This window comes from Leucopleurus acutus (genome assembly GCF_964270905.1).
Source record: "Leucopleurus acutus genome assembly, chromosome: 8".
NCBI lineage: Eukaryota > Metazoa > Chordata > Mammalia > Artiodactyla > Delphinidae > Leucopleurus > Leucopleurus acutus.
Window position 1 is genome coordinate 79,782,807 of NC_139151.1, and position 24,324 is coordinate 79,807,130.

At 33.8% G+C, this 24,324-nt stretch overlaps 1 protein-coding gene across 1 annotated transcript in view; it reads right to left on the reverse strand.

Annotated features, from left to right (window-relative positions):
• KIF18A (kinesin family member 18A) overlaps positions 1-24,324 on the reverse strand; it is a gene marked incomplete at both ends in the record, with an annotated part of 70,050 nt that overhangs the window by 24,837 nt on the left and 20,889 nt on the right. Inside the window, 3 exons of the mRNA XM_082844135.1 lie at positions 7,328-7,563; positions 14,508-14,629; positions 20,482-20,646. Of these exons, the coding sequence (XP_082700261.1) occupies positions 7,328-7,563; positions 14,508-14,629; positions 20,482-20,646 (523 nt within the window). The remainder of the gene's footprint in view (positions 1-7,327; positions 7,564-14,507; positions 14,630-20,481; positions 20,647-24,324) is intronic.

The window sequence follows — 24,324 nt, forward strand, 5'->3', positions numbered from 1 at the left end:
ATAAAAGTTTAAAATTTCAGTATTAAAAAGGACATCTCAAATAAAGTTAACAGTAAATGATAAACTTGAAGAATATACTTGCAACATGTATCTTACAGGAAAGAGTTAATATCCTTTGATGATCTCATCTAGTCCTATGGCTTTAAATATCATCTAAATGTTAACAATTCTCAAATTTATCTTTCAGTTCAGACTTCTAAACTCCAGATTCTTATATCCAACTGCTTACATGATATCTCCACTTGGATGTATCTTAGACAAATTTAAAATGCTCCAAACTGAACTCCTAATCTTCTGTCACCTCTACCCTATAAACCTGCTCCACCATCTCTTTTAAGGTGACTGGATTCTTTCAGTTGCGGAGTTCAGAAATCTTAGTCAATTTTGCCCTTTCTTTCTCTCACACCCCAAATCCAATTTGTCAGGAAATCCTGCTGGCTCTACCTTCAAAATATATTAGAATCTGACCACTTCTCACCAACTCCACTGCTACCAACCTGGTCGAGCTACCACCATCTTTTACTTGGGTTATTGCAGTGGTGTCTTAAGTTTCAGCCCTTGCCATATGACAATCTATTCTCAACACAGAAACCAGAGGGATCTTATAAAAACATGACTAAGATATGTTACTTCTCTGCTTAGATCATGCCATAGTTCCGTTTAGTTCAGAGTAAAAGCCTATATCCTTATAATGACCTACAAGGTTCTACATGATCTGCCTTTGTACTTTGATGTATCCTTACCATCAGATAAGTGCCTGGCACACAGTAAAAGTTCAATAAATATTACTGAATGAATAAACATCCATATCTTAAGCTCTTGTAAATAAGTAACAATTTTTGCTATACATGACTATGTGAAAAAAAAATGTTCAAATGATTGGCTAGGTCATTCACAGAAAATATATCCTTAAATAGATGGAAAAAAATACACTCAAGTATACTAGTAAACAAAGAAAAAATGGAAAGAAGATAATATTTATGACTATTAAAGTGGCAAAGAATCAATAAGTAATTAGCAAAGACAAAAGAGGGAGAGAGAACCCCAGATTTAAAAGGATTTAATAGATGCATCCCAACCAATGACAAAGTATGGGCCTTGTCTGGATACTGATATAAAAAAGCTATAAAAAGAAATCATTTACAGGACAATGGAGGAAATTTGAACACTGATGGCATTAGTTATGAAAAGAGCATTGTGTTTTATTTTAGAGACACTAAGATGTAAATGGAAGAAATGATATGTTGCCTGAGTTTTCCTTCAAAATAATCCAGTGTAGATATAGATGGGGTGGAGGAAAGCAGATGGGGTTCTCAAGACTAGCCATGAGATAATTCTTAAAGTTAGGTGATAGGTACAGAACATGAGGCTCATTATAGTTTTCTTTGTATTTCTATGTGTGTTTGAAAATGATTTTCTAAAAATTAAAAATATTTTAACAGCAACAGCTGGTGAAGCTAAAAGGAGCTCATTTTCTTTTCTTTCTTTTTTAATCTTAAAAAGTATTTATTGATATCTCTCTGTAAGTGAATCAACTGGGTGTAAAGTGGCATAAACACAGCATTGAAAATCAGCTAAACCCCATAATAAAAATAAATTACAAAAAACAAACAAAAAAACCCCGAAAAACAAAGACAGTGAAAGAGAGAGAAATTCTTACAAAATTCGTTCAGGGGCTGTGATGCAACCTGGACTGACCACATCTAGACCCACACCTGGATGAGACATAAGTCTGGACACTCTTGGGGCTGAGAGGATTGGTGAGGTTGGGTGAGCAAATGCAGACCCTTTAAAGTAATACTGCATGGTACCCATTCCATGGGTTCCCAATCTCCAGGTTCAGGGGAATCTTCCTACAGCTAAAACATGCATGGGAAGCCCAGAGGATGGTACACCGTGTGATCGGGAAAGGTTTCTAAAACGCACCTCATGTATTCATCTCCTGGTGCTCGGGTTCACCATTCCAGCCCCTTTACTAACAATCTCCCCACTTGGAGAATCAAGGAGCTCATTTTCTTACACTGTTCATGGGAGTTAAAATTGGTACAACCATATAGGAGAGGGAGAAGTTACTTAGCAATATATATTAGAAACTTTTAAAGAAGTGTAGATTTCTTGAGCCAGAAATTCCACTTCTAGGAATTTATCATAGGGGTCATCAGGCATGAGCACCAGGATAAATGTATATATTTGCTCACTACAATATTATTTACAATAATGAAAATTTATTAAACAACCTAAATTCCTAACAACAGAGTACAGATTATATCAATTATAGTTAATCTCATCAGATTTTTAAAAACACAGTGTGTGTGTTTTAAATACAAAGAATGTAGCTGATCTAGTAAATACTTTTTAAAGCACCAGAAATAAAATATTCAAACCCCACAGCATTTAGTAATTTTGAAATTTAACAACAAAACCACTTGACATTACAGGAGTATACGAAAAAAGTCAGTCGCACATGTATAAGCTTAAGATGAATGAGACACATTTGACTCATGTTTTGCTTTAGTTGAATTTTACTTCTAAAATTTGTTAAGACTATTTATTGATAAATTTTAGCAATATATGCTATTTGGCTATTGCTTCATGTCTTTAGAAATTCAAGAGTAAATTTCACTATTTACTTTTTAAAATGAACTACTTCAATATTCTAAGACTAAGAAAAATAAACATTTATAAATGTACTCACTTTATACCCCTTCCCTGTTATTCATCTTTGACTCTCTCTTCATAATGAATATAACATACATAATTCATGGAATGAATAAGACATACTAAGCAAATAGTTAATCTATAAAATCACTTGAATATTAAAATAATAAAGTAAGAACAAAACATAATAAAAACAAAACCCGCCTTCTGATACATTTTCAGAAGAAAGTTCATGATTATAAAAGGTAACATAATCTCAATAGTCTTTCCTTTTGAATATGTTGCAAAAAAGAATTCAGAACCAAATAAATGTTTTGTTTTACTGTTGACAAGTATAGTCTACGCAATTACACTGTAAGTGAAATACAGATTTTTAAATAAGGGATAATGATCATCACATAGCAGGTGGTCAGTATTTCTTAATCTTGGTGTTAAAACTCTATTTCCTCTGCAACATCTTGAATGCACTATAAATAAAGAATCAAGGCCCCAAAGGTATGAGAGAATCTGAAAAAAATCTTAAGTTTTCCTTCTAATGATCTCAACGAGGTCACTTCTGATGAAGATAATGCTTTATTAAGAGAAAAAGAATATACATATAACCCCAACTTGCCTGTCATCTTAATGTAAAGATATAGTATAGGAAACCTAATAATAAGAGACCTAGGTAATTCAGAGCAACCTCTCTACTGAAGGCAAGTAAAAAATCTGGACAAAATATAAAAAACACAGGCTTGAAGGCACAGGAGAGCTAACAAGATTGTGAAGAATTATAGGCAGGTATCAGGAGGAAGTTGAAGGCTCAGGAAAGTAATCTCTGCATTTACAGCTATTTTCCCCTCAAGGATATTTGCTGATGCTGGAGGTGGCAGAACAGCTTAGTAACATTGTTGAGAGCTTTGTAGGACTGGGATGCAGGAACCAGAATTTAGTGCCTACTAAAGGGAGTTCTTCCTAAACCCTCCCCAATTTGAGTTGGGGCACAGTTAAACTCCACAGGGTAAACTAGGAGTAGGCAGGCCCTCGCAGAAGCTGAAGTTCAGTTTCAAATTATCTCAGTCTCTAAAACTGGACTGAAATGATTTTAGACTGCTAATGCCAAAAGGAGCCTGGAATAAGCAAATATTAATCCTCTCTGAGGAAGACATTGTTATCAGAAGCCTCAAAGGATTTCTAAAACGATTCTGCAAATACATGTGGGATGCACAAAAATTAGCATGCATTCAAGGAAATGCACATGAAAGAAATCCAGCAGAAAGAGAACAGAAACAGACGCAGTGGGTTCTAGGCTTGGGAATTCTCAGGCACAGACTTCACCCACCGTATTCAGTGAGAATTTCTGCAAAGAAATGGAAACTATAAAAAAAGAATCAAATGGAAATTCTGGAATTGAAATATAACTGAGATAGGGAACTTGATGGATTTAAGAACCATTTGACACAGCTGAAAAAAACTACAGAATATGTGAAAAGAAATTTGCAGGAAGAGAAAAAACAATGAAAAGCAGAAGAGAGTAAAAAGTCATAGCTAAGACAATAAGAAGGTACCATGTAATATAATTGGAGTCTCAGAAGTAGAGAAGAGAATAAAAGTGGCAGAAGCAATATTTGAAGATATAATGGTTAGGAACTTTACAAAATTGCTGAAAAATAATGCAGACACAAATTCAGAGAGTCCTGTGAACCCAAGTAAGAGAGGTAGAAATAAAATTACATTTAGGCACAATATAGCAAAACTACTAAGACTCCAAAGACAAAGAGAAAACATTTTAGGAAGCCAGAAGTCAGATTATATTCAAAGGAGCAACACTTAGAATGAAAGCTGGCTACAAAAGCAACAACAAAAACCAGGAGATAATGAAATGATATCTTTAAAGTGCTAAAATAGAACACCAAACTGGAATTCTGTACCCAGCTAAACAGTCTTCAAGAAAATAAGTAAGATACATACATCTTCAGAAGTAATTAAGGTTATGAAATTTAAGATAGGGAGATTATTTTAGATTACCTGATGGGCTCAATCTAATCATATGAGTGCTTAAAAGCAAAAACTTTCTCTAACTGTAGGCAGAAGAGAGGAGGCAGAAGGGAAGGTAAGAGAGATCTGAAGCATGAGAATGACTTGACCTGCCTTTGTTGGCTAGGAGATGAAGTGATGAAGAGGACCACATGCTAGGGAATAGGGGTGACCTCTAAAAACTGAGTGCCTGCACAATGCCAGGTACTTTAGCAAGTTTGGACTTGCTCTGAATTCGAGCTGCCTGGCCAATAGCCAACAAGAAAACAGGGACGTCAGCCTTACAGCCACACAGAATTGAATTCTGCAAACAACCGGCATGAGCTTCGAAGCACATTCTCCCCCAGAAACTCCAGATAGGAGACCCAACTAGCTGACACCTTGATTACAGCCTGTGATACTCGAGGCAGAGTAACCAACTGAGCCTGCTGGACTTCCAATCTACAGAACTCTGAGATAATAAATCAGTGTTATTTTAAGTTGATATGTTTGTATTAATTTTTCAGCATTGCAATAGAAGCCTGATATAAATGGAAAAATCCACAGTAAAAGATGAAGTTTTTAATAGTTCACCTCAGTATTTGATAGAACATGAATTAAAAAATAAGTCAGTAAGAACAAGATTTGAAGAACACAACCAATTTGACCTGACTTAATATATTCTTTAAAAGCATAATTGAAACATTTACACCAACTCTATGCTGGGCTTTAAAGAAGTCTCCACAAACTTCAAAGAATTAAAATCACTAAAAATAAGAGTTGCAAATTTAAAAAGAATATACATTAATTTAGTGTTGCTGTTATTACTTTGGGTTAAGGTAAAGATGAGACATAAACAATGTAAAATCTCATAAACATTTGTATAAGAAAACTTTTGGAGAATTTGACAGATCATTTTAATTAAAAAAAAATTATTTGTTCTCTGACCCAGCAAATTAGTTCCTAGGCAACTAGTACACATGCAGACATGGGAATACAGTAGTCTTCCCCTTATCCAAGGGGGAAAACATACCAAGACTACCAGTGGATACCTGAAACTGCAGATAGCACTGAACCATATATTTACTATTTTTTTTTTTTTTTGCCTATACATATCTACCTAAAGTAAAGTGCAATTTATAAATTAGGCACAGTAAGAGATTAACAACAATTAATAATAAAATAGAACAATTCTAACAATATACTGTAATAAAAGTTTGTAACTGTGGGCTCACTCTCTCAAAATATCTTCTTGTACAAATTTAATGCCTTTTCCATCTGAACTAAGCACTTACCATGCATTGTGGCCATAACTTTTGCAATTTGAGGTTCAAGAGCAAAACTAACATGAATTTCTTCTTCCTTCTTCATGACTTCATGGATAGAGTATTCGCTCTTCTCATAAATTTTAGCAACCACAGCACGTGATTTATTTTTCTTTCCTTATTAGGTCTAGAATTTTCACCTTTTCACTTAAAAGGAAGCTCTTTATGGCTTCTCTATGGCAAACCCAAATTGCTAGCATCACTACTCTTGCACTTTGGGGCCATTATTAAGTAAAACAATGGTTACTTAAATACAAGCACTGCAACACTGTGACAGTCGATCTGATAGCCAAGATGGCTACTAAATGACAAATGGGAAGAATATGATGGACAAAGAGATGATTCACATCCTGGGAAGGACAGAGTAGGGCAGCATGAGATTTTATCATGATACTCAGAACAGTGTGCAATTTAAAATTTATAAAGTTTTTATTTCTGAAATTTTCCATTTAACATTTTTGGACCTCAGCTTACTGCAAGTAACTGAAATGGTGGAAAGTGAAACTGCAGATAACTACTGTATATGGGCATGCTCTCTGACATGCACTGTTCACCAATAGAACAATGGTTAAGTAAATGATGGTACATCAATTCTCACAACTATTAAAAAACATGCTAGATTCTTTATGTATGCACCCTAAAACTGTTCAAATAAACTAAACAAATAAAAACAGTTGTAGTTTAATATATATACAATATGTTAGCATTCATGGGAAATGTAACAAAAAGCTAATGAGTTAATTATCTAATACAAATATTATACACACACTGTAATGATAACCAAACTGTTAATAGGCATTCATCTCTAAGATAGCACAGAAGATTGAGGTTCTGGGAAAAGTTGAAGAGGGCACTCTACTGCTATAGAATCTGAATATTTTAAAACCAAGATTATATGTTAGTTTTTCAATTAAAATGTCCCACGCACACTTTTATGAGAGCAGAGACATCAAGTGATCTGCCAACAGAAAAACAGTAAATTCTACACTGTTAGCTGATCTTAAGAACATACAAGATTGTTATGTATTACAGAATATAATATTCTTAATTATAATCTTCAGTCTTTAACAGAGGTTAAATTTTAAAGAAGGGTGGAAGTAAAATTATCTTATCAAAAAAAGGTAAAATAAAATAACTTTACTGCTAGAATTATTTAGAACATCAAGCATACTTACTCTTATACCTTTGAAAGATACTGGTTAATTGAAATGATTCTGAAGTTAATTCTCCCATTTTCACAAAATAGCAAACCTACTAAAAAACTGACTGTTCTGTTGATTGATATTATAACAGAGGCTACTTCTTAGAAATAATGTTTATTTACTTAATGAAATAAAATATGTACTTACAACAAGGAGAAGACTGAACTGGTCCAAGTTGTGGAAAGGTCATAAGAATAGAAACCCCTGGTAGATCATTTTGCTTTGCATGTTCAGTAGTTTGGTCAGCCCAAACCACCACTTTCTTCCTCTCTACCAAATGTTCAATTTCTTTGAAGTCAGACTCAAAAGTAGCATTTAACAGGCCAGATTCTTTTAATGCACAATACTGTTTTCTTAGGGCTGGAAGTAAAGCATTCAATACTCTGCATACAGAAGGTGACAAGAAAAGAAAGATAAATACTAAATTTTAAATACATTATTATGGTTCTATGCAACATCCAAAGTAATAGCAGATGATTAAAATGGTTCCCTGTACGTATTTTCCTTTAGAATATTTCAATCAAATACCTCAAATATTCTTAATACATTAAGTATAGATTGGAAAGAAGGTTGGATGGGAATTACAAGCACCAGGCTGTAGTCTCAGCAAGTCTTCACTTGCTTTTATATGACCTTGGATAAGGCACTACCTGAGGTTTCTCCTCTATAATGTGGGGTACAACTGGACAGCCACTACTTTCAATAGGAGATTGTTTTCAGAACTATGCAAAGCATAATGTGGTTTACAAATCAAAAATAGTGTTGTTATTGTTATTAAATACTATGAGATTGAAATGAAATATTAATACACTGTCAAACGATGAAGGTCAATTTAGGTATATAAGATTTAAAAAATAAAAAATGAACAAAAGTCAACTTTCCTTGAAGTTAGCTCTTCATGAGCTAAAGCAATAGCTTTCAAAGCCATTCGAAGGAAGAATTGTGGAAAAGTATGGTGGGTATAGGAAAATGATGGGGCATTGGATTCTTGGCTCTGATTCAAAATCTCGCCTATTGCTGTCAATCAGAGCAGTACTAAATGCATCTTTTTATGTATTAGACCTCCATGAAGAGTGTTCACTGAAGAAATGCCAGAACTAAAAGTTATAAGTGGTTCCTAACTTTTATATCAATGAAGACATCAAACAACATGAATAATCTTGAAATGACTTAGTCCTGGTGTTCCAGCTGACTCATAAAATCCAGAAGAATAGAACCATCTGAAGTAGGAATAGGGCAGTAGGAAAAGAATAGGCACTAATTTTAACACTTAAGGAAATAAGTGCTTTATTATCTAAGAATCTTAAATATTTAGATAGCAGTACAAATAGTCTGTGACATTTTTCTTTTTGGTGATAGTGGGGAGTATGCCATTTAAGCCAAGTAGGTAACAATTGTAGGGAAAAGTCATTAATCAGAAAGTCAATAAAAACAGTTATTTACAACTGCTTTCCTTTTGGAAAGTCTAGAATTTTGATTCACCCTGCTAGGCACAGGGCGCCTATTCAACCAGCTCCCAATAAAAATCCAGGACACTAAGCGTCAGCCTAACGAGATTCCAAAGTAGACATCATTTCACATGGGTCATTACAACTTTTTTCTGGAGAACTTAAGCACAACTGTGTGGGCCCACTGGATGAGGACACTTGAAAGCTTACAACTAACTGGTTTCCTTTGTTCTTTGCCCCATTCACCTTTGCCTTTTGCTGATTTTGTTTTGTATGCTTTTACTCGAATAAATCATAACTATGGAGTCAACTATACGATGGGTTCTGTGAGTCATCCTAGTAAATTATCAAACATGGAGGTGGTCTCAGGGACCCAGGACATATGTTATTTATGTATATATGTGTGCATGTATGTATGTTTGTATGTATTTATGCATTCATAAATTTATTTTTAAGTTTTGGACTCGATATTGATATATATTGCAAAATGATCATCACAATAAGTCTAGTTAACATCTGTCACAGAATTCTTTTCCTTCTGATGAGAACTTTTAAGATCTACTTTCTTGGCAACTTTCAAATATGCAGTACAGTATTATTAACCATAGTTGCCATGCTGTACATTACATCTCCATGATTTACTTAATAACTGGAAGTTTGTACTTTGTGACTCCCTTGACCAATTCCCCATCCCTGCCCCCAACACCCCACCACCAACCTGTATAATCTGTTCTCTGTATCTATAAACTTGGGTTTTGTTTTTGTAGCAATGAACACAGGTGTGCTTTATATTTTGTGTTAGTGTTTTCATTTTCTTTGAATAAATACCCAGAAGTGGAACTGCTGTATTATATGACAGTTATTTTTACCTGCCTATGTTTTCTACTCAGGGTTTTATGGTTTCAGATCTTACGTACAAGTTTTTAATCTATTTTGAGTTGATACAATTTTGTGTATGGTGTAAGATATCCTTTGGCTTGTTGCTGTGCACTTTTCCCAGCACCATTTATTGAAGAGACTATCCATTCCCTATTGTATATTCTTGGCACCTTTGTTGTAAATTAATTGATCATATATGCATGGGATTATTTCTGGGCTCTCTATTCTGTTCCATTGATCTATGTGTCTGCTTTTGTGCCAGTACTATACTGTTTTGATTACTATTGTTTTGTAGTATAGTTTTAAATTGGGAGTGTGGTCCCTCACACTTTGTCTTTCTCAAGAATGCTTTGGTTATTTGGAGTCTTTTGTGGTTCCACACAAATTTTAGAATTGTTTGTTCTAGTTCTGTGAAAAATGCCATTGAGTATTGATAGGGATTGTTCTAAGTCTGTAGATTGCTTTGGGTAGTATGGACATTGTAACAATACTAATTCTTCCAATCCATAAGCATGGAATATATTTCCATTTATTTGTGTCTTCTTCAATTTCTTTCATGAATGTCTTATAGTTTTCAGTGTACAGGTCTTTCCCCTCCTTGGTTAAATTTATTCCTAGGTATTTTATTCTTTTTGGTGCAATTGTAATGGAATTGTTTTCTCAATTTCCTTTTTGATAGTTTGCTATTAGTGTATAGAAACACAATAGATTTCTGTATATTGACTTTTGTATCCTGTAACTTTACTGAATTTGTTTATTCTAATAGTTTTTTGGTTGTGTCCTCAGAGTTTTCTGTTTATAATATCATGTCATTGGCAAAAGTGACAGTTTTACTCCTTCCTTTTGAATTTAGATGCCTTTTATTTCTTTTTCTTGTCTGACTGCTGTGGCTGGGACTTCTAATACTATTTTTTTTTAAAGTTAATTTTTATTGGGGTATAGTTGATTTAAAATGTTGTGTTAGTTTCTGCTGTTCAGCAAAGTGAATGAGTTATACATATACATATATCCACTATTTTTTAGATTCTTTTCCCATGTAGGTCATTACAGAATATTGAATAGAGTTCCCTGTGATATACAGTAGGTTCTTATTAGTTATCTATTTTATATACAGTAGTGTGTACATGTTGAATAAAAGTGGCAAGAGTGGGCATCTTTGTCTTCTTCCTGATCTTAGAGGAAAAGCTTTTCAGCTTTTCACCACTGAGTATGATATTAGCTGTTGGCATGTCATATATGGTCTTTATTATGTTGAAGTATGTTCCCTCTATAATCACTCTGTTGCAAGTTTAATCATAAATGGATATTAAATTTTGTCACATGTTTTTCCTGCATCTATTGAGATGATCACATGATGCCTTATCCTTCATTTTGTTATCACACTGATTGATTTGCAGATGCTGAACTATCCTTGCATCTCTGGAATAAACCCCACTTGATTGTGGTGTATGATCCTTTTAAAGTATTGTATTGGTCAATTTGGTTTGCTAATATTTTGTTGAGGATTTTTGCATCTATGTTCATCAGGGATATCGGCCTGAAATTTTCTTCTCTTGTTCTATCCTTGTCTGGCTTTGGTGTCAGGGTAATGCTAGCCTATAAATGAGTTTGGAAGTGTTCCCTCCTCTTCTATTTTTTAATTGAAAGAGTTTGAGAAGAATTGGTATTAACTTTTCTTTGAATGTTTGATAGAATTAACCAGTAAAGCCATCTGGTCCTGAACTTTTGCTTGTAGGAAGGTTTTTAAGTACTAATTCAATCTCCTTACTAGTAATTGGTCTGTTCAGATTTCTTATTTCTTCGTGATTCAGTCTTGGTAGGTTGTATATTTCTAGCAATTTACCCATTTCTAGGTTGTCCAATTTGTTGCTATATAATTGTAGTAGTCTCTAAGGATCCTTTGTATTTGTGTAGTATCAGTTGTAACATCTCCACTTTTACTTCTGATTTTATTTATCTGAGCCTTCTCTCTGTTTTTCTCCATGAGTCTAGATAAAGGTTTGTCAATTTTATCTTTTCAAAGAAGCAGCTCTTCGTTTCATTGATCTTTTTTGTTGTATTTTAGTCTCTATTTCACTTATTTCTGCTCCAAGCTGTGCTATTTCCTTCCTACTACTAACTTTGGGCTTTATTCTTGTTTTCCTGTTTGTCTATTTTTTGATTTTGCTTTTGATTTCTTCTTTGATGAACTGGTTGTTCAGTAGCATGTTGTTTAATCACTTGTTTGTAAAATTTCCAGTTTTCTTTTTGGAATCATTTCTAGTTTTATACCACTGTGGTCAGAAAATATGCTTAATATGATTTCAGTCTTCTTAGATCTGTTAAGACTTATTTTGTGGCCTAAGATATGATCTATCCTGGAGAATGTCACATGTGCAGTTTAGAAGAATGTATATTCAGTGGCTTTTGTATGGAATGTTCTTTATATATCTGTAAAGTTTGTCTACTGTAACATGTTGTTTAAGGAAGATGTTTCCTTATTGATTTTCTGTCTGGATGACCCATCCATTGATGTGAGTGGGGTATTAAAGTCCCTTATTCTTACTGTATTGCTGTCTATTTCTCATTATGTCTATTAATATTTGCTTTATATATTTAGGTTCTCCTATGTCAGGTGCATAAATATTTACAAATGTTATATCCTCTTGTTGGATTGACCTCCTTTATCATTATGTAATGCTGATCTTTGTCTCTTATTACAGTCTTTGTTTTAAAACCTATTTTGTCTGATATAAGTATAGCTATCCCAGCTTTCTTTTGGTTTCCATTTGCACGGGATACCTTTTTCCATCCCTTAACTTTCAGTCCGTGAATTGTCTTTATGCCTGAAATGAGTCTCTTGTAGGCAGCATATAGATGGGGCTTGTTTTTATATCCATTCAGCCACTCTGTCTTTCGACTGGAGCATTTAGTACATTTACATGTAAAGTAATTATTAACAGGTACGTACTTACTGCCATTTTATTAATTCTTTTTTGGCTGTTTGGTAGTTCCTCCATTCCTTTCTTCTCTTGTTCTCTTCCTTTGTGGTTTGATGACTGTCTTTAGTGGCATGCTTAATTCCTTTCTTATTATTTTTTGTGCACCTACTCTAGGTTTTTTTGTGGTACGAGGGCCTCTCACTGTTGTGGCCTCTCCCGTTGCGGAGCACAGGCTCTGGACGCGCAGGCTCAGCGGCCATGGCTCACGGGCCCAGCCACTCCGTGGCATGTGGGATCTTCCCGAACCGGGGCACGAACCCGCGTCCCCTGCATTGGCAGGCGGACTCTCAACCACTGCGCCACCAGGGAAGCCCTCTACTATAGGTTTTTGCTTGGAAGTTTCCATGAGGCTTACATATAACAACAAATTTATAACAGTCTATTTAAAGCTGGTAGCCACTTAAATTCGAATGCATTCTGAAGGTCTACGTTTTCATCCCCCACCACATTTTATGTTTTTGACGTTATATTTTATATCTTTTTATCTTGTGTATTCCTTAAGGAATTATTGTAGTTAGTTATTTTTACTACTTTCTTCTTTTAACCTTCATACTAGCTTTATAAGTGATTGATGAACTCCTTTAGCTCTTGCTTGTATGGAAAACTCTTTTATTTCTTCTTCAATTCTGAATGATATCTTTGCGAGGTAGTCTTATTGGTTGAAAAATTTTTTCTTTCAGCACTCTGAATATATACTAAATCTTTTTTTTTTGTTTGTTTCCACTCTACAAGCTCAGGCTAAGACAGTTCATCATACCCATTATTTTTTGTTATTTAATCCTTTTAAAATTGTTATAAGGAAAGTATAATTTAACATATAAGAAAACTAAGGGTTAGTGAGGTAAAATAATTTATGCAAGGTTATAGTGCTCATATAAACTAGAATTCAAGACCAACTCTAAAACTCATACTCTTTCTACTATATTGTATTGCCTCTGTAATGCTCTGGTTCACCAATTTTCAAAGTTAGAAATCTTTTTGCCCATTTTGAGGCAAAAATGTATCTTAAATATATTAATCTATTTGTATGGTATATCAAATACAGTATGGTCAAAATAAATTAATGTTTCTTTGATAACTTTAACTCTTGCAGGTGGTGTGAGTACAAGTAAATGAATGTTCAATGTATGCTCTAGGTATAAATATAGAAAGTATGGGGTGAGCTTCTATCCACAGGATAATATTTCCCTAAAGTTTTTCCTTCCCTTTTTCTTATTCTTTTAAAAAATAACTATGCTAATATAATTTCCTTTAAATCAAAAGTATGGAAAATTAATTACCAGTTATTTGAGAACACTAGAAGAACTCCAGTAGAATTTTAGATTGGCAGAAAGCCCTTAGAGAAATAAATTTCTCATTTTTACAGAGCATGAAAGTGACACCTAAGGAGTTGACTGACATATCCAAGGTAATAAAAATAAAAGATCAAGTTATACTTTTTTACTATTACATTTCAAAAATTAAAAGGTGTTACTACTGAGTTAGTAGAGAGAGCGTGAAAGAGCTACTATAGCATCACGTAAACCTTGGGACATGATGTTAAAAAATATACACTTTTAATAACTTCATTTTAATGATAGCAAAAAATCATTCTGGAATTACGAATGCTTAGAAACTGTCTACTTAAAAATTCAGTTGGTATTAATAGTAGTAGTTTCTAGGAGGGGACAAGGATGGCTAGAGGACAGGTAGAAGACAGACTCTTTCACTGTAGAGGCATCTTTGAAATTTTGTATTACATGACATATATTACATAAAAATAATAAATTAAAAAATGTTTTCAAAACTATAAAGCACTATAAAAAATTAGTTAGAGGAGAAGAACAACATCCTTTATACTTTCTCGGTGTTTTCTAACTCTGCATGATTTCTGATGCTGGCAGACACTTAAAAAAAAAATATGTACCTTGTACTGGATAAAATTAAATTTTCTGGCAATGGAAAACTAAACTTCTATGCTTCAGGTTCCTTAGGTCTATAGTATTAAAATTTTTAGAACAGGTAAATCCATGTACTTACGCCTCCGTCTGCCTGTGTTGCTGTTCTTGAAGACAAGCTAGATCCATCATATGTTTAATTTGTGCTTTCAAATCTTTGTTCTGGAGGTGCAAATGGTGGCAATGAAGTTCTTTATTGAGTTCCTGGGGAAAACAAGACACACTATACCTCAGATTCATTTAAAAATGTTAAAATTAAATCAATTTTAATAAAACTTATTTTATATTGGTGTCAATAGTTTTAATTCTTAAAAATATGACGTGGTATGTTTAGGAACAATTTGAAAAACAAGTGTTCTGGTACAGGTGGTCTATGACTTACAAGTTTCAAATTTCCTCAGAAACTGAACATCAGGAACTCAGAACAAATTTTACTATAGTGACAGTTTCTTGGTCTATCCAACTTGTTCATAATACTTTGAAAGTACGTGAATATGGCCCATTTTTGCTTAAATGTCATTTCTTCAGGGAGGCTTTTCCTAAGCTTCACATTTAAAGATGGACATTCTCCACCCCTGATAGTTTCTGCCATAGCATTGATTAGTAACAATTCCATTTATTTATTTGTTCGTAGATTCTCCATATTAGAATGTAAGGTATACCACCAGGACAGGGGCTATGTCAATACAATAAAAGTTTCATACAATAAAAATCTCTTGAGGGGCTTCCCTGGTGATGCAGTGGTTGAGAGTCCGCCTGCTGATGCAGGGGGCACGGGTTCGTGCCCCGGTCCGGGAAGATCCCGCATGCCGTGGAGCAGCTGGGCCCGTGAGCCACAGCCGCTGAGCCTGCGCGTCCAGAGCCTGTGCTCCGCAACAGGAGAGGCCACAACAGTGAGAGACCCGCGTACCGCAAAAAAAATCTCTTGGGGAATTCCCTGGCAGCCCAGTGGTTGGGGCTCCATGCTTCCACAGCAGGGGGCATAGGTTTGATCCCTGGTTGGGGAGTTAAGATCCCACATGCCGCGAGGTGTGCCCAAAAAAATATAAAAAATTCTTACCTTCACCCAGTCTTGGTATAAGCTTCATTCTAGGCCAAAAGTGTAAAAAAGTTTTCGTAGGCTCCCTTATGTGCATATGCCCAAATGTTCTCTAATCTACCACCTAAAATTACTTATCTTTTCTCAAATCTACTAAACCTTAAGTATGGAAAACGTCAGCTAAGTGGATACACTAAAGTATGAATGGTAATAATCCAGTAGCATTCTCAGAATCTTAAATTGGAAAAATTTTAGTTAATAAAATAAAACGGAGTGAAATATTTTGGACATTGTAAGGGGCTGAGACAAAAATCCTATAAGCAGGGGAGCTGTGCCTAGAAACTTCTTACAGATAATTCCCATAATCCATTTTAGGTTTTCAATACTCCTTCCCAACCTGCAGTTGGCCACTGATTCTCTGTAAGCTTAAAGTTATTTTTTTCTTTTTCTTTTTTGTAATACTTCCTAAGCCAGTGGTGGGCACTATGACAGGGAAACAATGTAATTCTATGTGTCTGAGATATAGTAAAGTTGGGGGTTGTTTATTCACGTGATTCATAATTATATTTCAAGAAATACAGCAAGTATTTTAGAGCAAACTCTCTTTAGGGAGTCAGGAAGATACGGTTAGAGCATTGGCCTATGAATCAGGTGATTTTAGAGATGGCTCAACTATGACACAAATGCTACCTGGAACCCAAAATATGGTCTTTATGGATATCAGTTTACTTGACTAAAATTTAAGAGCTTGCCTAGATGATCTCTTTAGTCTTTTCCAGTCAAAAAATTCAACGACCCTAAAAGTATGACCATGTTTGTCAAATATTCCACCTTTTCTCTTAAAAAAAAAAAAAACCCTTCTTTATTTACTCCCTCTGTTAATCTTATTGTTTTATCTTCTTGCACCACTCTTAAAGAGTCAAGCCTTGACTGTATAATTATTTTACTCAATAATTGTTCTTGGCTAGTTTGTTGTCTTTGAAAAACAAAGTTACAATTTGAATCTTTTTCTTGTTTTGATACACTAATGACTGAATCTGATTGGAAGCGCATAGCCTATTATGAGAGCTACGGGGAGGTTAGTAATAGCTGAAGTAAGAATATAGTGAGAGGTAATATATAAAATGTGAAAGGTCTTCAGGTGCCATGCCAGACCTGGGAAATCATAACAGAGTTTACATTAGGGAGAAAGTACTGAAGAGTGATATGATCGGAGTTACCTTTTAGAAAGCTCATTTTGCTTGCAGTAGAGAGAATGAATTGCAGTAGAATACGAATGGAAGCATAAAGGTCAAATGTACCAGTCCAATAATGGGGGCTGGGAGTCTGAATTAGGGTAGTGGCAGGGGAGATACAGAGAAGTGGATAAATTCGTGAGGTTAAGAGGTAGATAAGGCAGGAGGGTATAGAAAAAAGGGCAGCAATTTGAAAGTCGCAGTACTGGATCTCTGTCCAGAGTTGTATAACTGTGGATAAATCTTTTCACAAAGTTATGTCTCAGTTTGTTTATGTAAGAAATAATGGCTTATACATAGATAACTGTTTCAGCTGTGAAAATATCCACAGGAAAAAAAAACTGAGAGTGGGATTAGGGTGATGGGAATGGAAACAGCTTTAATTTTAATTTTTTCAAATTATTCATAATAAAATGCATTAAAAAACAAGAATTTAAAAATCAATTCCAGATTCATATTCAGGTGTGAAAAGTCCTGCTTAAAAGAGTAATAGAAGACAGATTATTAGAAAAATTAGATTTGACCATGGTGAAAAAATTTAAATTTATTGAAAATAACCTGAACAATATTAACTTTATAAATGCTATTAAGTAGCCAAAAAAAAAAAATAGCAATAATAATATTACTAAAAAGAATACTGTACCATTTTAAAAATTGGGAATTTAATTTTTTAATTTAAAATTTAAATTTAATTTAAAAATATGGGAAAACAAAGGCAAACTAGTAAATATCTACAATTGAGGTTTTTGCTTCTTTTAATATTAAAAAGTTCTTAAGTACTCCTCTAGTTGGAGTTGGGCTATATTTTAGATTGTTGATTACACAAATGTACTAGATTATAAGTATAATGTAAATTAAGCAAGGCTATTGAGAGATGAAAATAACATTTTAAAATGTATATCTATTAATTCTTTTTATGAATATAATGCCACTTGAACTGTACACCTAAAACTGGTAAAATTTGTGTTATATTTTACCATATGCCAAAAACATTTTTTAGACCCTTCATGAGAAAGTTTTTGCTCACTAGAATGGCTAAATATTTTATTAGAACATCATGGCCGTAAGTAATAGTAAACAAAACTAACCAAAATACTTGTTATTTTATGTCATTTTGACAGTGATCACCTTGAGAATAAGACTTCTTTAGATATACATAGTCTCTAACAAATAAGTGAAACATGACAAATATAAGTGAAACAAACCAAAAACTACTATAAACATTCAATATCTGCTACCTTTTTAAGAGAAACAGCTCTTGCGCACTGAGTGAGAAACACTCGTTTGGCCAGGATATCAGCTGTTTTCTCTGAAAACATATTCAGACTGTGGCTTGGGGACCCCGACAGGTACTTTGATGGAGGCTGTTGCATTCTATGATGGGCCTCTACAGCTTTAGATTCTCAGATCAAGCATGGAATTTCAGACGTTACCGTTTGAAAGCCTAGTTAATCCTTATTATAGATTACTGATTAATCATTGTCTTTTTTGCTTATTCCTTTTAAGTCATGTAAATATGTCCATTACGTAATCTTAAGAGGAATATGGCATTTTAAAATAAGTGCGCTTTAGTTTTCTTCTAGAGCAGATATTCTTAATGTTGTATTAATGGAAAAAATGACCAAAAAAAAAAAAAAAAGTAAAATTGTATGAATGTGACCCCCCCCCCAATCGTCCATCTAGGAGAAGATCTATATATAGCTCTTTAATCAGATTCTCAAAGGCATCTATGACCCAAAAAGGTCAGAAACACTGTTCTGGAGGAAAAATAGCAAATGTATTTTATAATACAGCTAATGCTGCTGTGTTCCTTTTGTGCACACCTTTCTTTGGTTATTGATGTCTATGATGTTGTGGCTTAGAATATTAAACTATTATTTATCAACCACTCGTTATGTATTAAGTGGTGCTAGGCCTTTGCATACAGCATTTTATTTAAGTTCATAATCCCTTAAATATATTTTAAAGATGAGAAGTTAAGACAGTGAAGTTAAAAAACTTGTCCCAAGTTATATGGTTAGTGTTAGAGTTAGTATTCAACACAACTATTAGAGTTAGTATTCAACACAACTATCAAATAATGGAATTTCCAACCACTTCAACTCCAGTGTCTATCCTCTATCCAATATTTACATTCTTGCTATAGGGAATATTAATATTCTAAAGTGCTTTGTCAATTAAGTTAAGTTATAAAATCTCATTAATCTCATTAATCTGCTTTGTACTACATTTAATTCCCAATCTACTGAACTAACTGGCTGGCATACTTTCATCAAGATATTGTGAAGACTTCTAGGACTGCTGAGTGTCGATTAAACTGTTGGTTGGCCCTCAATGAATTTCCACACTGAAGAACTATTCAGTCTCTGTTTATCCTTGGCCCTCTTCTTAGGAAACAAGGTATCTGTTGCTCACTGCTACAATTTTACTACCTTGTACTGTCATCATTCACTACTCCTGCTAGTCTCCTCTCCCTTCAGTCTGAGCTTCAGTGTTAAAAGGATGGACATTTATATCGATTTTCCTAGTTATGATGTATTGGTTAATATCTTTAAATTATAACAAAAAATTGATATCTTTGAATATTAACAGTCACTAGCTGCATTCATTTGTACTGAATATTTTATACTCTATTTCACCTGTATTTATTTTCAGTTTAATGCTTTTCTAGAAATTTTAAGATTTCAGAGCTGATACATAATATAGACTTTCAGAAGAGCATCATCAAATTAAAGACTTTAGATACTCTTCCTTTAAAAAAAAAGAGTATAAAAAAGTTGTTCTTTTAAAGTATTAGGTATTTAGAGATCAAAATTAGTTACTTTGTAGCAGTTTGTTTGCTAGCTGCTTATTCCATATTAATTTTCCCCTTCTTTCTTATTAAGAGAACTCTAATTTTATTCAGGATGATAATATGTCCAGCAAAACACTCACCCTTCCAGATTCCCCTGTATCTAGGGATAGCCACGTGACAATTCTAGTCAATTCAGATATGTCTGTTAGGCATTTCTGGAAAAGTTTTTGCTTTCCCAATACAGATATCTCTCTCCCCTTTCTTTCATTCCTCTTCTGGCCTAAGTGTGAACTCAAGACTAAAGATGGAATAGTGTTATCACAACTATGAAAAGAAAAGTATAATGATGACACTGAAGACATTTGGGAGGTACTTTATTAGGAATGAACTGCATACTTCTGTAGCTTACTATTGTTAAGGGAGAAAACTATCTGTAACATTGTAGCTGAACACAATTATGATCTGATTCAGCCATTAACCATCATTACCCATCGCTACTCTTTATAAATATAAACTTTTGCCATTCTAGGTGGAATATCTTCAGTTTAGTACATAAAAATAAATGCATACAGCTTTCAAACTGGCTTTCTTTAGCTATAATACAAATAATGCTGACCACATTTAAAACTATTTTTGCACAAAATATCAAGTATTAAAACAAACTTAAATTACTACATGATGAAACCTCAAGTACAGTCTGAAATAGAATTACTTCATTCTAACTTAAGAGTTCCTCATAAAAGGATGCAATCACTTAAGAAAAACATTTAAAAGTAACTTTACTCTTCTGAAAGTATAAGAAAGGCAAATCTAATAGGTAATCAGGGAGGCAGAAAGTATATTCAGTTAAAAACAGTAAAATGAGTCAAATCTCTGGGAGATGGACCAAAAGTTGTCTTATGAAAGGTATTTACTCAATAACAAAGACAATGGGTTTAAGGAACTCAGTTCTTAGAAAATAAATCTGAATATACAAACACATATGTACCTTTGGAATATGACCATTTTGACCTAAGAGTCCCATTTCAGTTTCCACACGATGGAGCCAATTAGTATTCTCATCAAATTGCTTCAGTTCCTCTTCCTTTTTCTTCTCCAGGTAGCAGCGGCGAGTTTTCAACATTGCGAGTCTATGATCTCTTTTGCAAGTGGCCTGAAAAATAATGCATTTAATAGTCAACCTTTTATGATACGTGATGTATGTGATATTAGTACAGTAGTATATTTCCTTTTAAGTGTGCTATTGTTGTCTATTAAATTAGGCTATACTTTTGTACTTAAAGCTATTTCCCCTTTGAAATCTCACAATACTACTGCTTGCAGGAAAAAAGGAAATTGAGTTGTGAGTCATTTTTATAAAATTACATGTTGAGAGTTTATGACTTTAAGAAATACAATGGCCAAATTGAAGACTATCACTTTTTTTTTTTTTTGCCAAAATACATTCCTTTAAATGTTGCATTTGAAAAGTTCATGTGAGGCCTGATAAATCTCATGATTTCCTTACTCAAAACAAAATAGATACATGTCCTGCTCTTGTCTTTCCTTCAGTTTGAAAGATGTGAAGAAGTAAAGTATTCTATTGTTGTGGTTTTGTCTACAAGGCCTTTAGATTGGCTGTTGCCAATGAAAGAAAAGACAGCTTATATCCAGGTGTCATAAACATCTGATCTCGCCTGATGGTTGGTTCAGGACACATACTGGATAGTCCAAATATTTTCGGTGTTTTACCTACACATGAATTGAGATCAAAACTGGCCTTCTGGGTTTTTACCCCAAGGGTCTTGCACACTATCATGGGCACTGTGGGCCAGAACAGCTTGACTTCTTTGGACTATTTTCCAAAAGACACTAAACTCAATAATCATCAGATGTGATAGCTGGACCTGAGACAACAGATCCCCAAAGATTAGAACAAGCACTTTGTAGCTGCTTTTGGAAGTAGGGATGAACACATCCTATGAAAAAAAAAGAAAAATGGAAAAAAAAAAAAGAAGAAAGGAGCAGGAACTACATTTGAACTTGATTAAAAACCTACTCTCTTTAGGAGATTAAGTTCTACTTCCTTATTATCTTTTATAAAAGGTAAGTTGACATTTTGAGGAAAAGCCAGCCATTAAAGAAATTTGCAAAAATAGGTAATAATGTCACTCTTCTCACTACCTCTTTTTGTTTTAGAAAATAATTAGTTATTTTTCATTAAAGTGTTACGTTGTCATGCAATGGGTAATTGATTGTTCTTAAGTTAGCTAATACATAATGTATTTTTGTAAATTTCAGTTTAAATTTCTAATAGAATATTGGTAGATGAAATCCACATAAACAAAAGCTCTTTGGGGTCCTAAATATTTTACTTTAAAGCAGAAAGGGGTCCTGAAACCTGAAAAGTTTAGAGCCACTGGTATCCAACAGAAGGTAGGATATGTGGCTTCTTGACTTTCTTCTGCTATTCAGCAGGTGTGAAAACTTAGGCAAGTCAATCTCAGTGGCTCTTCAGTCACCTTATTTGAAAAATGAACATAAAAGTATTGTACCTGCCTGAAGGAAGGCATTATATCAAACTACCTTTATTTTCCTTTAATGTTTAAAAATGTTGTAGGTACTCTTAGAAACCAGGGCAGGACATGATCTGCGGGTCTGATGGCAGTCAATATTTAATACCAAAAGATCCTGACTAAAAATCCCAGAGGGTATGTTTTTTGAGTTTGTACTTCTAATGTTCATCAAATGTAGACTCTATGATGGTTCTCCATGGGGACATTTTCCATCAGGGTAATTCTTATTGAATTACTGTTCTGAAATAAATACCAAGTAAGTGTTTGGAAATAAATTCTAAAATATGTATGTTAAACCCTGACATTAAAGTTAATTGTTTCCCATTAAAGTTTCAAAAAAGCTTTACATATTTTATTAACAAAATCTCCAGAATAACACAAAAGGTCTCGAGTGAGAATAAGCATGAAATTCTAAAATTTAGGTATTATTATTGCTTTGTGCAAAAGAACTGACTGCTAACACGGTAAACTGATTATTTCACTGAAAATAATTTGTGTATTATCTTTATATGACTATAAAATTACCCCGGAACTTCACTTTAATACTACTCTCAGAGTCCATACTCAAGAACCATTTATAGCTTAATCAGTGAGATTCTTTCAGCAATTATGAGAGTAAACCTCTTCAGAGAGGGTCCAAGACAAATATAAAATTCCTTGACCTAGCAAGCAGTTTAGTAAAACTATAGTTTGACACTTCTGTGAGAACAAACTCAGCCTCTAGATGTCTTTCTATGTTTTTCAATAGTTTACAACCAATAAACTTAAGAGGTTTTATTCTCATTGCTTAGGTAAGTCTCATTAGCTATTAGACTTAGCTATTCTTAGTCTCATAAGAATAGCTATAAGAATTGGAACATGGATTGAAATGACCAAAAGTGAGATATCAGAAAAGACAAGTGGGGTGAAAAAAGCAGAATAAAGATGAAAACAGAAAAAAATTACAGAAACCAGCCAAAGCCATTTCCTTACTCTATGTCTTAATGTTTCTAAGCATGCACATTCACAATTCAATGGGGTAAGTAAAACAGGCTAAAATAACCATGATTTAAATTAGCTTGGGATTAAATAGACCAAACTTACTAATTGTACTAATATTCTAATGTTCAAAAAATGGCAATCTGATTCTAAGCTCTGATAATACACTACTCATTTGCTTCAAAGACTGCCTTTTGACTATACAAATAGACCATATAATTCTTGGCAACCAAAGCTTCCACAATTTGGCCTTTTATTCTATCTGGAATTGACTAATTCCCAATATGGCAAAATATGTCTTATATCATGTGCCATTTCCAATCTATTTATAGTGGTTAACTCTGGCAACTTCAGATTCAGAGAGAAAGAGTGCTGTAATCAATCAATGATATCTGCTATGGGTAAAGCAGTGGGAATTGGCAGGAAGTGTTGAGAGTATAGTTATGTACTTCCACATACACTGACCTACAAATATGCTGTGCTCTGGTCAAACTGGTGTCCTCATTTGAATACACTATTCCTTTTATTCTTTGCCCACTAATATTCTCATGCAACGCCCAGTATAAATCTCATCTCTCCACTAGGAAGCCTTTCTCCACCACAACAACTGGAAGCCACTGTTTTCTCCTTTGAATGGCTATAGCACTTAAAGTACTTATAGTATAGCAGAATGATTAAAAGTGCAGACTGAGGCCAGACATCCAGAGTTTAATATTGGTTCAACCACATTAATTAGGTGTATAACTCTAGACAGCTTACTTTAATTCTCTGTATCTCTGTTGCTCACAAATGGTGATAATACAGGATCTACCTCATAGGCTTGTTATAAATACTAAATGAATTAACCCATGCAAAGGACTTTGAAAAGTGTCTGGCACGTAGTTAATGCTCAATAATATTAGCTGTTTTTATTATTGCTCTACTCCTTACATCACAATCATATAGTGCTGTGTCATTTTTATATCAGTTTATTGCTCCAACTAGCTTATAAATTACTGAAGTACATATATTGTCTTATACTTTTTTTAACCTCTATTGTGTCTAGCACAATGCTCTGCATATAAACAAAAGTGTTCAAAACAAGCTGTTGTTAAAAGTTGAGATATTAAGTCACTAGCAGTTTTCCATGACTGAATTTCTTGCCTTTTTTCAAGAGATAAATCAGGTAATTGCACTTTCAGATAATTGATATTTATTTAATGGATACCTACACAAAATTGAGAATTATTATCCCCACTGAAAATAACTCTATAATAAATGCAATTAATTGAGATAATACATACAACTTTTAGAATAGG